Here is a 17,423-nt window from a genome sequence, read left to right as displayed (position 1 = left end):
ATTTCTTCTAAGAAAGTTATTCAGTACATGGAAAGTAGTGTCTTCTGTATTTATCTATAGCAGATGTAAGTTAATCAGAATATCCAAAGACTTAATACTGTCTTGTTAGCCAAACCACTGACTAGTTGGATGTGAAGCTACCACCATTATCCAGTGTGGAGTACTTAGCAATGGATCAAAGGGAGATTATTAAAACTAAATGTTAAATTATCTTCCAACCAAGGACCTAATTCCTCTGTTTTTAGAAATCAGGGGATATGGTTCGATTGAGCAGTAAGAGAGAGTGAAAATGAATTTAAATGGACTATCAATCAGGCAAGATGAGAAGCTGTAATTAGGTGGAGGGATATGTTACGATAAATAGGTCAGAGGCTGTGGACTAGCTTTTCCACTGTCAGTGTATAGGAAGTAGATTACAGACAAAAAGAAGTCATAATGAACGCCACTTGGAAAGATTGTTTGGACAAAAGTTTGAGATATTATGTCCTGAGTGTCAAGTATTAGATAAAAAGCCTCCAATCATATTACTGCAGAGAATAAGACATCTCAAAGTAGCAAATAAGATGAGAAGAAACATACAAATTTATGTAATGTGTATATGAAAACTATGATCGAATATTCATGCTATGGTAGTTTGAAAGCGCAACAATTGAGGAACCTGGCATCAAAACAAAAGAAAAGAGCGGTATGTATAGCTTCCCAACGAACTACTAGAAACTGAAGAGCAGAACAATGATGATGCATAAATACAAAATTGGAAGATACAGCCTTCGCTCTAGTGGGGACATTCCTGAATTTGTCGAGTCTCAGGAGGTTTGTTATATATAACCACTATAATTAAATTTGTGTAAACAACTTTTTATAAAATGAAATACAAATGAAGTATTGAAAGCCAATTAACCTTCAAATAACGACTAAGAACCTCTGTTAAGTGTTTCACAATTTAAGGTATACTCCTGAAATGTTTTATTTTGAAATGAGTAATAAATAGTTCAAGATGGTAGGAAGTCGCCGGTAACAGCTAACGGAATGTTATTGTCAGCCTCTTTGGTACAGTTTCCGAAATAGAAAATCTAAAAATCTCCCTGTGACTTCGTGATATTTGCAAACAAAGCTTCGCCGTCACTTCGTATTGGTTGGTTGTTTGAGGGAGGAGACCAAACAGCGAGGTCATCGGTCTCATCGGATTAGGGAAGGAAGTCGGCCGTGCCCCCTTTCACTTCGTATTGCTCGTACCTCTGTTATTTAGATAACTTTTTAGTCACAGTCGCCTTTTTTATCACAATAAACTAAGTAGAAGAGTCTCCGGCAAAGAGGTGATGCTTGAGCAATGAGTCAACATCTGCACATGAGAACGCGCCTGCATGCATTCATTCTATCCGCAATTTTCGTGCATGCGCTTTTATTCCCGCGCGTCTGCAACTGCACACACGGAAAGAGTAACCGTGTGGACCAGTGAGCTCAATGCCGAGTATTGAGTACTGCGTATTGACCTCACTGATGTGGACATATCTTTTTAAGCCGAATGTGTTTTTGCGCTCTCCCATCTTATATAGAGTAGAAATATCTCTCTCTCAATGATCTCTCCATGGATCTTTCAACCAGTGGTTGCAGATACCTATGACACCTTCGACCATAAATCTATGGTCGAAGTATGACACCTTCATGGTGCAAATCTTTGCAGTGTATAATGTAAACAAACCGGCGCTGTATGTCAACAGTGTTTTCAGAGAGTGCGGATTTGATTTGCGTTATTTACAAGTGCAATGGCAAGCGATGAACGTAATTTTAGATCGTCATATTACGAAAAAGTAGGTTTTAGAAGTGTCGAGGAGAAAAAATCTCTAGAGATTCTGTTGAAAGATAAGCCTCTGGACAAAATGAAACTGCGACAGTTTTGTATACGTTTTACTGTGCCGGGAATATACAGAAATTTAGTATGGAAAGTACTTCTGGATGTTATTCCTATTCATGTCGATTCTCACAAGTTCGTAATGGAGCAGCGTAAAGAGGAATATAAGGATTTGTTGCATGCTTTGCGTTTAATGCAAATAGTGAATGACGCAACTCCAAAACCAGAACTATTTTTGCTGATGTGGCTGCTTCAAACTGGGAGATTAACTTTATATCAAAACCAATTAAATACGGCTGTGAACAGAAACTTATGTGCGATTTCTCATTCGCTGTCAGTAGTTTTTGACGACGATGTTGACATTTATTGGTTGTCGAAGGGCTTCTTTGAAAGTGTTGTGAAGTTTCGTGATGACATACCGACGCTGATAAAATATACGAAATCAGTTTTGGAAAAAGAAGACGAAGAAATTTATTGTCATTTGCAAGATTTGTGTGCGTTTAATACAATTCCACTGGATAATTGGCTTTGTTGTTGTTTCGCAGGTGTGATAAGCGAATCATCATTGGGAAAAATATGGGACAAACTGATCGGTGGTTCGTGTAAAATACTTGTTTTCGTTGCTGTGTTATTACTGGTAACACTCAAGAGAGCTTTGCTGAAATGTGCGACGACAGACAACATTGCATCTTGTTTAAAGAATATATCGGAAGAAGTTTCCGAAGTTATAGTTAACCAAGCCATAGAAATGTGGCAACAATACGGTAGTAGTCTTAACACCGTTATAAGTGCAGAGGGTGGCAAAACTCATCTTACCACCAACAGACAGAAGTGATCTGTTTTAACGGTGAGACAGTTGTGCTTGATGGAAATTGCCGTACACTTTTTTCCTTCCTCGGAAACGAACTCATTTTTTGCGTGTAGTTTTTGAGAGGGCTTCATACAATGTTTATAAGTATTTATTTAGAAATGACACATATTACATAGATGGAGAACACTTTTTAAATTTCATATTGTCAATTTCAAACTGATATTGATTTAGTGTGCTTTTCTCGTAAATTGATAAAAGAATCTTGTCAAATTTGCGAAGCTTCTGCTGCCGCCATATAAACTGAATAATAAGAGTAATGGTGCCCATCAATATAAATGTAAATGTTCGTTGTTTGGATATGGTAATATTCAAACGTTATGTCTGTTTTGTTATAAATGTCAAAAAGTTTGTCATATGATTGACACTGCCTTTGCAGTACCTCCTTGTTGCAAGGCTGGTTATCCAATTTAACATCAGCTCACTGCATTAAATGCTTGTTTTACAGCAAAATACATAACTTTGTAAATTTATTGAATGAGCCAATTCCCTGATTTTGATACCAGGCATTCTCGTGTGTTATGTTACAATGAAATAGTTCATAATTATCTCTTACTTGATTTTGTATTCACTTATGACAGTATTTTTTTAATATTTATTGACATTTAATTACACTACTTTATCAGTCAATTCGATGGAGAAAATGTTCAGATTCATGCACATTTCCAGTTGATAATCTGGAAGTACTCTTCATATATCACAGTTAAATTATTCAAAACAGTTTTAAAGTTGCTTTAGTCAATGGGAGGAAGGGGGCAGGGAGGAGTGGCAAGAGGGATCTAGAGTACAAAGTTTTTTTAGTCAGTACAAGACTTTCATGCAGTTGTAGGACTGATTGGATAACTATCAGTTGTATCAGACATGGTTTTTGTGTCACCTATAAAATATAATTGTTGTGCATGACACATCTCTAAACTGACCATCTCATTTATATTTTAGCCAACTAAAGCTTATCTCTGTCTGCTAACGAGATCCAACGAAGTATTTAGACAATAACTTTTTTTTTGTTTTTTAGCTCAAACACTAGTCAACTGAAAGATCTAAGTCAATGCAAAGAATAGTAATAAAAATCAAAGAGTAAAGAAGATTGTCCTTGCACCAGTCAGCACAAAATAATGCTGCACTTCACTGTACATGCAAAGATGTTCTGCTGGCGACTCCCATAAGGCCCCCACCCCCGGTAAAGAAGCTCCGGAAATGAAGGGGTATTTATATTTCACTCAGCACCATCTCTCGTGTGTACTGAAGGCGTTGTTTGAACTTCTTTAGCCTCCAGTGTTGGCAGTGACGGTGCCAGTTCCTCTTGTGGCACTGAAACGGTGTCATCTGTGCCCAGCAATGTGAAAGGTGACACTTAGGTTTGACCCGTTCCAGTGATACAACTTGGCTCTTCCCATTTTGATCTGTATGCAATATATGTTCGTCCTGGGAGAGCACTCCGTTGGGCCTAGAATGTGGGGGCTGTAGCAGCGACTCGACAGTGTCCGTCCACAGCATCACATGTATACATGACTGTAGATCTTTGTGGACAAATTTAGTTACCACTCCATATCTCGAGACAGCAGATGTGCGAAGTGTGGCCATGTGCTTGCACACCATTTGCAGTATATAAGGCAACTTGGTTTCTTGTGCTCTGGTATGATCAGCATTGATTTCTGCAGACAGTCGTAAGGGTTCACAATTAACCAATTCTGCAGTGGATGCTCCTAAATCCGCCTCTTAATGCTGTACAAAGGCCCAACAAAACCAGTGGCAAAGCTGACGATCACGATTGTGCGTGGCACATTAACCCAACTTTTAATGCCTATGCCAGTGTTCCAGCACTCCATTGCTAGTTGGGTGGTAAGTTGTGGTATGATGATGTTGGAAACTGTAGAGATTGCACAATTCGGAAAACAGCATTGATTCGAATTGATGCCCCTGGTCTGTGGTGACGTGTAGGTCTGCCAAAATGTGCAATCAATGACTAAAAGAAATATCAGTGCCATTGTTTCTGTGGAAATGTCCAATAATGGAATCACCTCTGCTCAACTGGTGATGTGGTCCATTGCAGTGAGGACGTAACTCTATCCTTCCAATGGCAATAGAGGTCTCATGTTATCCTGGTGCACATTTGTGAAACGTTGCATTGTAAGTGGGAAGCCTCCTACTGCTTTGTGCACGTGTCATCCAACCTTGGCCCTCTGACAGTCTAAGCATATTTTTGCTCAACTATGGCAGGCCTTCTTTATACTGGGCCACACATATCTGTCTGTCATCAGTTTGATGCTGGCTTTTTTCGTAGATGAGCCAGCACCTGGTTTCCCTGTTTTCCCTGTGATATGTCACTCCAAACTTGGAAACGTTTGCCAGTAATAACACGGATGTACTATCGCGATGGAATTTGGGGTGTTGTTCGTCCGTCTCTTGTGAAGCAACTAAGTCCTTGTAGTCAATAGCATGAGAGATCGATTCCAACTGAGCCAGGAAATCTGCCATGATGTTCTCAGCTCCTTTTATATGCTACGGGTTTGTTGTGAATTGGGCAATGAATTCAAGTTGTCTAAATTGTCGCGATAATCATCCGTCCTTGTTCCCACTGAAAGTAAAGTAAATTGGATTGTAGTCTGTGAAAACCATGAATGGCTTCCACTTGTGGCTGGAAGTGTGTCACAGCTTCGCAAACTGCCATCAATTCCCTGTCATAAGTGTTCCATTTAACTAGTGACGATGTAAGCTTGTGGGAGAAGCAGCCCAGAGGCTGCCAGTGGCCTTCGACATGCTGGTGTAGAGCTGTAGCTAACTACGGCTTATCTCTGTCTCCTAAAGATATCCAGTGAAGCAGTCAGGCAATAACTTTTTACTTTTTTAGCTCAAACACGAATCAACTGAGAAATCTAAGTCAGTACAAAGAACAGTAATAAAAATCAAAGAGTAAAGAAGATTGTCTGAGCTCATCACTACAGAATAGTGTTGCACTTCACTGTGCATTCACAGATGTTCATCTGGCAACTCCCGCAATATCAAATATGTGAATTTTAGAACCTCACAGTCTGTGTCCCCCTCTCCCCCTTTCCCGTCTACCACCCAGGACAAATTTCTGTGGATGGTGGTGATTGCAGTATGTTGTGTGTCCACCCATAAACTTGAAGGTATGAATGTGCACTGTTAACACCAAAAAAGAACTGTAGTTTCCATGATTAAGAAACTGTAAATATTTTCTTGGTATTTTTGTGCAGCTACATCTGCCAAATATATATTCAGCAATACATCTAATGGTGTGCACATTATTTCTCATTTTCTGTTTCATTTTCTTACACGCTATCCATTTGATTCTCTAGTAATTAGCAGAAGTGAAAAGTTCTGAAATAAGTGAAAATTTTTTGTAGTGTAGACTCAGTTCTTTGTTTACTTTTTGTTTCCTCACATGAAAATAGAGGTTTAATCATTTTTGTTATTCCAGAAGTTATGAATTAGTATCCAAATTTTAGGCTTAAACTTTCTAAGAAATTTAATATATTAATTGAGTAGTCTAGGAAGTTATTCTTATTTAACTTAGATTAAAGCTAAAATTTGTTTGGCATGAGTGAGAAATGTACGACTTGCCATAGAATTGTTAGTTCCGAGGTGTGGTGTGAGGGTCGTTGCAGTTTCTTGCATGTGGGTGGCTGCAGTGGCATGGGAATTGGGAAAATAAACAAGGCTCTTTGGTTGTGTAGGATTCACTGCTGAGACAGGAAGATTGTGGAACAGGAGGAGAAGATTTCTGTACCTCAGGAGGAACTAGATAAAGGGAAACAAGGTCTGGAAAGGATGGGGGGGGGGGGGGAAGAGAGAGGTGGGAAGTGATAACAGGTTATAGAAGAAATAGGAATAGGATTTCTCAGGCAGTGTTGTCGCGAATGCGAAAAACAGGGTTGATCTGCGCTCACAGTTGGAAACTGATGAGCCACAAGTAGATGTAGGAGTAGACAGGACAACACAACAAACTTTCAGAACATGTTTGCAAAGTAAGAAGTCAGAAAAAGTTGTGAAGAAGAAGGAATTTTTGTTGTTAGGTAGTTCATATGATAGAGGTGTTGGCCAACTGTTGCAGGATGAAATAGGGTCAGTTTACCAGGTCACAAGTTTTTTTTTAAATCTAGTGCAAGTCTGGATCAGGTGAAAGAGGATGTAGGTTCCATTTGCAAAGACTTCAAAAAGGAAGACACCTTGGTAACGGTGGGGTGCGCACCAGCGTAGACAGGAACCCTAATTATTCAAATGAGAGTGACCTAGAAAAAATAGCTTCTGCAGTGAGACATACTGATGTGGGGCTTGTATCTGTTCTGAGGCGCCATGACCGGCATCATCTAAACTCTTCTGTTAGGAGAGTTTATTCAGAGGCGGAACAGCTGCTTGGATCAGGTATGGCATCTCATATCGGTGTGGTTCCTGTTGACTCTATCAGCAGGTGGGACTATACTAGGCATGGCCTTCACCTTAACAGGAACAGGGAGGGAAAACTGTCTCGGCTAATAGCAAATAACTTAGAGGGGCACTATCACAAGTGTTAAAGTACCAGTGGTTACAACTGGCAGAACAGCTTTTTTTCCGGTGCGGGGGGCAGAAACAAAAGATGTTCAAAGGCAGGCTGAAAATGACATTCACATTGATAAAGCAGGCATCCAGAAAGCAAATTTTAATATACACAATTCGTGCAGATAGCCTGTGATTGTAACTAGAGATACTAAAAAATTGGCAGAAAAATTATGTTCTCAGTTGTAATTCAGCCAGTGCACAAAATCAGTTATCCTTGTTGCACCAGAATATTTGAGGACTGAGGGATAAGCTTAATGAGTTGCTTGTTTGTATTGAAGAATTGGAGTTGAGCAAACCAGTTGATATAATCTGCCTCTCTAGACATTATGTGGACACTAGTATAGCTATGTTAAATGTTACAAGATTCAAGTTAGCTTCTTACTCCCCTAGACAAAATTTGGAGAAATAAGCTTGTGCAACAGAAGTAGTACTTCATAAGAAATCCTTTATAACAGTAAGTGTATACAGGGCACCTTCAAGAAACTTTAACCTCTTCGTAAATACTCCAGAAGCTCTGTTGTCCCATCTCACAGTAAAAAACAAGGAAATAGTGGTTGCTGGTGATACTGTGAACTTTGCAACTTGGATATGTAAATGCCCTGAGACTGCTATTGATAATATCTTTGTAGACAAATCTAGGGAAAAAGTCATATCACAAAACCAATAGTAAATGGGCTATCTGATCATAACATGTAGCATGTTGTGTTAAATGTTGAAACTTGTCAGGGTAAAAGAATCTATTAAATCTGAGTACAGGAGGGTAAGAAATCAGTCAAAAATTAAGAATTTTTGGAGATTGCTTGAACACGTGAACTGGATAGTTGTTTACAATACTTCTGACTCAAATGGACTATACCAAACATTAATTAATAAAATTACTTCCACTTTTCAAAATTGTTTTCCAATAATGACAACTCAAAATAAAACAGTAGTCAAAAAATAAACCATGGATTACACAAGGAACAAAGATATATGGGACAAAAAGGAGACTGTATCTAGTATCTAGGAGCATCTCTGATATTAGCATTGTAATGCATTACAAAGAACTTCAAAATATTGAAGCAAGTAATCCAGAAATTGAAGCAGTTTTATGACGAGAAAAAGATAATTACATAAGGCAACAAAATAAAAACTGCATGTGATATAGTGAAGTTGGGCCAAAAAGAAAGTGTAACAGATAGCTCTAAAAATAAATGAGATGTTGGTAACAAGTGCATGTAGTGTTGCAAACCTCTTAAACAAGTACTTTATTTCTGTGACTGACAGCTTTTGGGATTATCAGGTTTGGTGAACAGCGCAATGGAATATCTAAGACCAGTCTTTTAAAATAACTTCAGTAAAATGGGATCAACACTCACATCAACCAAAGAAGTACCATTCATCGTAAAATCTATGTATCCTGGTAGGTATAGGTAACATACCAACAAAATTAATCAAAGAGTGCTCATGCGAGTTGAGTTCTGTCTTACGTTATTTGTGTAATCAATCTCTTATCAGCGGAACATTTCCAGACTGACTAAACCATGCTGAAGTTAAGCCTTTGTACAAGAATGGGGATAAAGAGATACCATCAACTATCGACCAGTTTCAGTTTTGCTGGCTTTTTCAAAAATATTTGGAAAGGTGGTGTTCAAGCATCTCCTTAAACATCTGACTGCAAGTAACATATCGCCCAAGTCACAGTTTGGATTTCTTAAGGGTTCTGATACAGAGCAAGCTATTTACACTTACAGTGAGAATGTAATCAGTTCATGAGATAATAAATTAGAGGCTACTGGCATTTTCTGTGACCTGTCAAAAGACTTTGACTGTGTGAACCACAGCATTCTCTTAAGTTCAAATCGCTCTTAGCACTATGGGACTTAACTTCTGAGGTCATCAGTCCCCTACAACTTAGAACTACTTAAACCTAACTAACCTAAGGACATCACACACATCCATACCTGAGGCAGGATTCGAACCTGCGACCGTAGCGGTCGCGCGGTTCCAGACTGAAGCGCCTAGAACCGCTCGGCCACACTGGCCGGCTCTCTTAAGTAAATTGGAACCTTATGGTGTCACTGGCAGTGCTGTGAAACAATTTGAGTCTTATCTAACAAACAGAAAATAAAGGGTGTCATTGCGTAATACCTGTGCAGTAACCAGTCAGTCTTCATCTGACTGGGAATTAATTACATGTGGTGGTCCTCAAGGTTCCATCATGGGTCCGTTGCTTTTTCTTGTGTACATTAATGATCTCTCATCTGTTACATTGCCAGATGCTTAGTTTGTTTTGCTTGCAAATGATACAAACATTGCAATAAGTAGCAAGTCAAGTACAGATTTAGAAATAGCTGCTAATCAAATTTTCACTGACATTAATATATGGTTTAAAGATAATTCATTGTCGTTATCCTCTGAAAAGACCCTCTATATGCAGTTCAGAACCTGTAAGAGATTTCCTTCTAGCATTTATATAACATATGGAGGCATGCAGATTGAAAATGTTGACAGTGCTAAATTTCTGGAATTAGAACTCGATAATAAATTCAGTTGGGAAGAGCATACCACAGAATTGCTGAAGCACCTAAACAAGTCTGTATTTGCAGTGAGAATGATGTCAGGTGTAGGAGATATAAATATATTTAAAAAAAAAGTGCATACTTTGCTTGCTTTCATTCTGTTTCATACGGGATCACATTCTGGAGTAACTCGTCAAATAACTCATCAAACCAAGCAAAAGTTTTTAGCGTGTAAAAGTGTGTTAAGAATCATTTGTTGTGTAAATTCAAGAACATCATGTAGATATTTGTTCAAGGAACTTTGTATTCTAACCACTGCTTTCGGTATATTTATTCCTTAATGAAATTTGTTGCAAGTAATATATCTCTATTTCCAGTGAATACCTCAGTACATAGTGTCAGTACTGGGAATAACAAAAATTTACATAAAGACGTAAAATAACATATCTTGTTCCAAAAAGGAGTCCAATATTCAGAAATATATTTCCAATAAATTACCAGCAACCATTAAAAACTTGGTTTCAGATAAAGCTTGGTTTAAACAGAGCTTGAAAGACTTTTTGATAGGGAATTCCTTCTACTCTATAGATGAATATCTCAACAGGGACTGTTTGACTAGCTTAAGTAAAAATGTCTGTTAGATTTCAGTTCTGACAGCACATAGTCACAACAGTCAATATTAGATAATTTGTGTATGATAAATTTATTAAAAGTGCATAACAATGTTTGATTCTGACAGTGTATTAATTCTGAAATTATTAGCAGTTCCAGTTTACTGTAATATATTCACCCATTTTGACAATCTCCTGACAAATGATTGGGATAGTAAGTATTGTATTCAAATGTTGTGTGTTATTCTTTGTGACATGTTCCACACCCATGAGAATCACCTCATTTTTAGGTCTGTGGAACGAAAACTAAATCTAATCTAATATAATTCAATAGCGCATGGGTAGAGTGACTGACTAAAATTCTGTGTGAGCTTATCCTGCAAGTTTTTTACCCATTCACAGTCAGCTTATTTTTGTTGAACCATTTCCAGATACTGCTTAAAATATCTGTCAAAGACTTCTGAATAGATTTTATTGCCCCTAACTCAGACAGTTGTCATAAAGTAAATAGTATTTTGCCAGTATTTATTTGCTATCAGACATTTTATGTATATCATAAATGAAATGGGCTCAAGTATAGATCCATGTGGTATGCTATATTAAACAACCTAGTAGCCAGGACAATGTCTGCTTATTTTGACAGGACAAAACTCACTACATTCTTATTAATGTTACCGTGGATGCTGTATATGCTCATTAATTACTTTGACATTTATTTTTACTCAGTTTGGGACTTCCAGCGACCAGCTTAACTAATACTAAGAGTTATTTTCCACTGACTGCCTCTATAGCAGGTAACTTAGTGTTGCTGCTCTGTTCTTCGTGTGGAAGGACCTAGGTTTGATTCCAAGTGCCACCTCCAATATTTGGAGGCAGGTAGGTTTGAAAAAGGACCAACTCAACCTTGTGAGGCCAAATGAGGAGCTGCTGGAATAAAGAAGCCACAGCACCACCAGGATTCATCTACCAGCAATAACAGCTGAACAGGCTGGTGACGTGTTGATCACATGCCCCACAATCGTAGATCTGCTTCTTATAGGCAACTGTCAGCCAGTAGAAACCAGCTTAATGTTGAATCCATGAGTGGTGTTTATGTTTGTTCCCCATCAGCTGGAAGAAGGAAGGAAAGTTACTTCTGCTTCAAATTTCTGGTAATATATGACTATTACTGCTGCATTAATATTGCTTCTACTCTTCATTCATTTCCTCTTTCCTCTCATAATACTGCCTTCATTTTCCTACAGGGATCTGTCTTTCCTCAAGTTATTTACACTTCTACATCCTTGTATTTGTGTGAAATGTTTATAGTTAATCCCAACAATCTGCTGTTCAAACACAAACTAGGATATTTATGAATGACTGATTGATTACTAACTGTCACTGTCAACTGACCACACTCAAATTAGTACCCACATACCTGCTACTGTTTTGTCACAATAGATCAGTCCTAAACAAATGCCTTTGCTAAACTTTGCATGGCTAAGTCTTCATGTCTGCCCTTGCTGATAACTGATGACAAAAGCCCGCACAAAGCCATACTTACACAAAACAGATACAAATGCAAAATTACAATAATATTTATACAATTTTTTGATAAAAAATTTTTTTTCTTGCAAGCTAGAAAAATGAAGTGTGCTCCTAAAGCTAGCCAAGCTCTGTAACTTTTGTTTGTGTCCCTATCGATGACATAGTACTTCTGCCTTTCAGTGAGTTATTTCCTTTATTCCTAAATAATTCTTAATTATCAACCAGAACTTTCCATACGTTAAGACTGTGTAAGTTGTTACAAATTTATTGACTCTATTAAACAGTATGGATATAAAAGTGTTGACCAGACAGAAACAGTAACAAGAAATGTCTGCTGCAAACTTACTACTGTTAGGTACAAATGTTTATTTGTCAACTGCAGTTTTCATCAGTATGTGTTGGTGAGAATGGCACTGTTAAGCTGGTCTCCAATTACAAATCCTGATAGTTATTTTGATACAATTTACACTTCTGCAAGAGAACTGAATTCTTTTGCTTGAGTTCGTTGCAGCTGGCAAATATTCGACTGTGAGTCTATGTTTTAATCTAAAAGTGAATATGTTTAGGTTTTATTAGTATTATTCTGAGTAACTGCCTCTATTTCAATGTTTGTGCAGTTATCTATCTGTAGATACTTTCTGTACTTTTGGTTTAAAGCAGAAGTGTGGAGCACCTCCCCCTGCCCCCCCCCCCCCCACCCCCCGCCACACACACACACACACACACACACACACACACAGAGAGAGAGAGAGAGAGAGAGAGAGAGAGTGCATGCCACTACATGGTAACCGCTGGAGTCCAGAAACAGTAACATGAAAAGTGTGTTGCAAACATAATGCTGCTGTGTATGGATGCATATATGTCAACTGCAGTTTATGTTAATATATGTTGGCGTGAATGTCACTGTCAAGTTGTATCTGTGTGTATTTTACCCTACCTCGACAAAGATTAACATCTACGTCTACGTCTATACTATGCAAACCACCATGATTGTTTGAATGCCTCTGTGCATGCAGTAATTATTCTAATCTTTCCTCACAATCCATATGCAAGGGATAGGTATGAGGCTGTAGTATGTTCCTAGAATAATAATTTAAAGCCTGTTCTTGAAACTTTGCTAATAAACTTTCTTTGGATAGTTTGCATCTATCTTCAAGAGTCTTCCAGTTCAGTTCCTTCATTATCTCCCATGGATTAAATAAACCTGTGACTATTCTCTGTATATGTTCTATATCCCCTGTTACTCCTATCTGGTACATGTCCCGCACATGTGAGCAATATTCTAGAACCGCTCATACGAGTGATTTGGGAGCAATCTTCTTTGTAGATTGATTGCACTTCACCAGTGTTCCACTAGTAAACAAAAGTCTACCACCTGCTTTACCTGTGACTGAAACTATATGATCATTCAATTTCATATCCCTAGAAAGTGTTACACTCAGGTATTTGTATGAGTTGGTTGATTCCAACTGTGACTCGTTGATATTATGGTCATAAGGACTATGTTTTTTCATTTTGTGAAGTGCAAAATTTTGTATTTCTGAACATTTGAAGCAAGTTGCCTATCTTTGCACCATTGTGAAATCTTATCAAGATCTGACTGAATATTTTTGCAGCTTCTTTCAGATAGCACTCTGAAGGTTAGCACGTTTGCTTTTCGTTTGCTTATGAACAACTAAATGCTCTGCTTTTTGGTGAATGGTCCTCTTATTCTACAAGAACTTTCCTATAACATCTATATAAAGTCTACCACTATTTATTCAGTTACGATGTAAACATATATTCATAGGTTGAAAAATGGCTGTCCAGGGAAGTGTGATCACTTGCTGTTGAGAGGGCATTGGTGGTGCATTGCTTGTCGGTGTGTCTCTGGCCTCCCTTGTGATAGGCATGCTTGATCCTGCACCTACGTCTTTGCTGACCAGTGTGTTGACAACAGCTTACGCCGTAACAAGAAGAGAATTTACTGCTCTTACTAACAAACAGATTCACACCATTCTTTGAGCACAACAATGGATGCCTGAATAAAGGTTGAATCGAGTAACATGATGCCTTTTTTTAATACTTCTCTGTCATATTTAGTAAGTACTTTTGTCTTCACAATAAATGGTTTTTAGCTATAGTTGGTAAGTTCACTGTCCGTTTTCTGAAACACAAAAATCAATAACCAGAGACTTTCAGCTATATGGTGTACATCTTCACTGTAGTTAACATACTCACTCTTTCTCTTATACAAAACAACACCATTATCTCCTTTGCACAAAGTGTCTGCTGACACACTACATATTCACATTCTTGTGGTGAAAACTGCCTACGCCGGCCGGTTGGCCAAGCGGTTCTAGGCACTCCAGTCTGGATCTGTGCGACCACTGCGGTCGCAGGTTCGAATCCTGCCTCAGGCATGGATGTGTGTGATGTCCTTAGGTTAGTTAGGTTTAAGTAGTTCTAAGTTCTAGGGGACTGATGACCTTAGATGTTAAGTCCCATAGTGCTCAGAGCCTTTTGAGCCATTTGAAAACTGCCTACAATCCTCATATTTCCAACGTCTTGTGATCTTCGACCTCTTGATGTCTTCTGCGTGAATCTTTTTACTAAATCTTCACCAAGCGATGTGGCACAATGGTTAACCCACTGGACTCGTATTCAGGATGACAATGGTTCAAACTAGTGTCCAGTCATCCCAAGTAAGGTTTTCCGTGATTTCCCTAAATTGCTTCAAGCAAATGCTGGGATGGTTTCTTTGAAAGGACATAGCCAACTTCCTTCTCCATCCTTCCCTTATCCTATGGGACCAGCAACCTCTCTGTTTGGTGCCCTCCCTCTAACGAACCAACTAACTAAATCTTCAGTCTGGAGTATTGACTCTCACTATCTTCTCTCTTGAGTCTGCTCTACCTGCAGTTTCAGAATAGGTTTTTCTTCTTAAAATTTGGTAAATTCATTACAGCAGTGCCATTGTGATAAGCTTTGGCAATTTTTTCATTCTGCTTGCCTCTGAACTCCAAAACAGTGCTTCCATTGTCTCACATTTTAGCTCTCTCATATGTATGTTACTCCATCCAACTATTTTTTTTAAATTTATTAATGGCATTTAGACAGAAGCCATATGGTCTACCTCAGAACAATAAAAAAACAGTTATTGGTTACATCCTTTGAAACTGAACTTAAAATCAACGATTGAAGAAAATTAACGAGTGTTGACTGAAAAGTAATGCCTCCACTTTGTAACTCTTCAACAGTTGGCAGCATTGGTATGCGGCAGGTACTGGCTTGTTCTGTAGTCTCTTCTTTACAGCTCCAGTTGGCAGGAAGCTTTAGCATTGAACGGTTGTGTTGTTACAGTATGGAACCCTGCACAGACGGTCAGTCAGTGCGCTTTAAGTAACGTGTAGTCATTGAATTCTTGACAGCAGAAGGTGTCACCCCAAAGGAGATTCACCAGAGAGCTTATCATAATTGTGTTGATGTGAGTACTGTGCGTCATTGGGTGAGTAACTTTAAAGATGATGAGGCGGGAACATCTGACCTGTGTGATAAACAAAGAGTTGGACGTCCTGTGACAGCAGTCACCGAGTTTCACAAGAAAAATGTTGACAGGTTTATTCAGGACAATCAGCATACCACTCAGAGAGAAATTGCAAGCACAGTCGACGTTTCACAAGAACGAGTGGGTCACTTTATTGCTTTGCTTGGCTATCAGAAGATCTGTGCATGATGGGTACCCCGGATACTGACTCCTGAAATGAAATGAATCTCCACCACCATATTGCATCCTCCATACAGTCCAGATTTAGCACCATCTGACTTCCATCTGTTCCCGATAATGAAAGACGATCTGCGGGGTCATCACTGTGCTTCTGATGAAGACATTGAGAGTACTGTGAGACTGTGGTTGTGGAAACAGTGTGTCGACTTCTTCCATGATGGCTTCAGAAAACTTGTTTATTGTTAGCAAAAATGTATCCAAGTGGCTGGTGATTATGTGGAAAAGTGGATATTGGTAATTAAAGATCACATTCTAAGGATTATTTCTGCATTTGATATATTAAAATATTCCCATACAAACCCAATTAACGAAGCTGGAAGCATTACTTTTCATTCAACCCTCGTATAATCTAAAGAAAATTAAAAAACTTCTCTTTTCCTTTTTACATATTTGACCCTCTTGTATAAAATCATACAGCAACTTGTACAGGTTTATGTCTTCTATAGGCAAAAGAATTTTAATGTTTATTGGTAAATCACTTCCAGAGGACACTGTGTTAGTTTTATAGTTTCTTGGCAGCCCAAGAAGATGTGATTAACATCTTCCTCACTGCCACATTCACATGAAGACAATATGGTCGTGTTGAGAAAGCAGAGATACTGATTGAACTGAATTCATGCAATTGTCATTATAAAGTTTCAGCTGTATCTGCAATTATGGTACCAAGGATATGATGGGAGATTAGTTACCACTGCAGCATAGTGTCTAGCTTTAATTTTGTAAGACCATTGGAGGTTTTCATTACATCAGTCCCTGATTACAGTCCTTATGGTATAAAGAATGGCACTTTATAAAGATGGCACTTTATAATATTTCACTGAACCAGTGTATACAGCTTTCTTGCACAGAGTATCTACTTTTTCATTTTCCTTTATTTCGTTGTACACTTTCACTCAAAACACATAACTTTATTTAGCTGGGAAACCTCCTGATCTTTCTATAATGTGATAGATTTGTCAATTTTTGGTATTGTTGATTTAATAGCAGTTCAACAGCATCAAGGCTGTGTGTGAATATAAGAAAATTATTACTGTTTTTTCTTGAACTTCTTTTGCATATTTAAGTCACACTAAAATTGCTGTAAGTTCTGCAGTGAGTTTGGATGCTATTTCAGGGAGCTTAAATTTGATTCCTCAATTAGCCTTTCCCCTCTACAAATCACTTCCTACCCTGTCTTTGCGTTTAGATGTATCTGAATAAATTTGCCTTGATGATGGCCATGCTGCTAGGTTGTCAGCTAAAATTTTCATATTCAGCGTACCTTGGATGAATGGAAGGTGTGTCTTGATATTCGTATCCACTAAGGTGTTTGTGTAGAGTGTCCTGATTGAGTTTAAATTGGGGAAAGTGACAACATATTCACCGAAAGGCAAAGCATCAAAGGAAAAATCTGCTAAGATCGGTAGTTTTTTGTGAAACTGGTACCTGCCTGCATAACAATTTATTTTGAGTTCTCTGATCTTCGTTAATAAACTGTCATTTAAGAACTGGAAACATTTTGACATGAATTTGGTGGTAATGTATTTCCTGCATAGTTCTATTGGCATTTTATTTGTTTCCTCTGTCGAAGCCTTAGTTGGGGATCAGTTTGAATGCTCCAATATGGACTCTGCTTGCTTTATAGTGGTACCAGGCTATTTTGTATCCATAGCCCATGTAAAGTCTCATTAGAGTGTGTTACATGTTAACGCAGTTTCTTGGCTCTTCTTCTTAACAAATGCCTGTCACAGCGCAAAGT

At 38.3% G+C, this 17,423-nt stretch overlaps 1 protein-coding gene across 1 annotated transcript; it reads left to right on the top strand.

The window, feature by feature from the left end:
* Positions 1-1,642: 1,642 nt before the first annotated feature.
* On the top strand, positions 1,643-3,174 carry LOC124612913 (TBC1 domain family member 7). Its single transcript, XM_047141402.1, has one exon. The coding sequence runs from the start codon at positions 1,767-1,769 to the stop codon at positions 2,685-2,687; it is 921 nt and encodes a 306-aa protein (XP_046997358.1). The 5' UTR covers positions 1,643-1,766; the 3' UTR covers positions 2,688-3,174.
* The last annotated feature ends 14,249 nt before the right edge of the window (positions 3,175-17,423 follow it).

This window comes from Schistocerca americana, chromosome 4, assembly GCF_021461395.2.
Source record: "Schistocerca americana isolate TAMUIC-IGC-003095 chromosome 4, iqSchAmer2.1, whole genome shotgun sequence".
NCBI classification, from domain to species: Eukaryota; Metazoa; Arthropoda; class Insecta; order Orthoptera; family Acrididae; genus Schistocerca; species Schistocerca americana.
Note: the sequence above shows the minus strand (reverse complement) of the source record. Positions and strands in the feature narration are given on the sequence as shown.

Coding starts and splice junctions, on each gene's coding strand:
- LOC124612913 (XM_047141402.1), top strand. CDS start 1,767: ATGGCAAGCGATGAACGTAATTTTAGATCGTCATATTACGAAAAAGTA.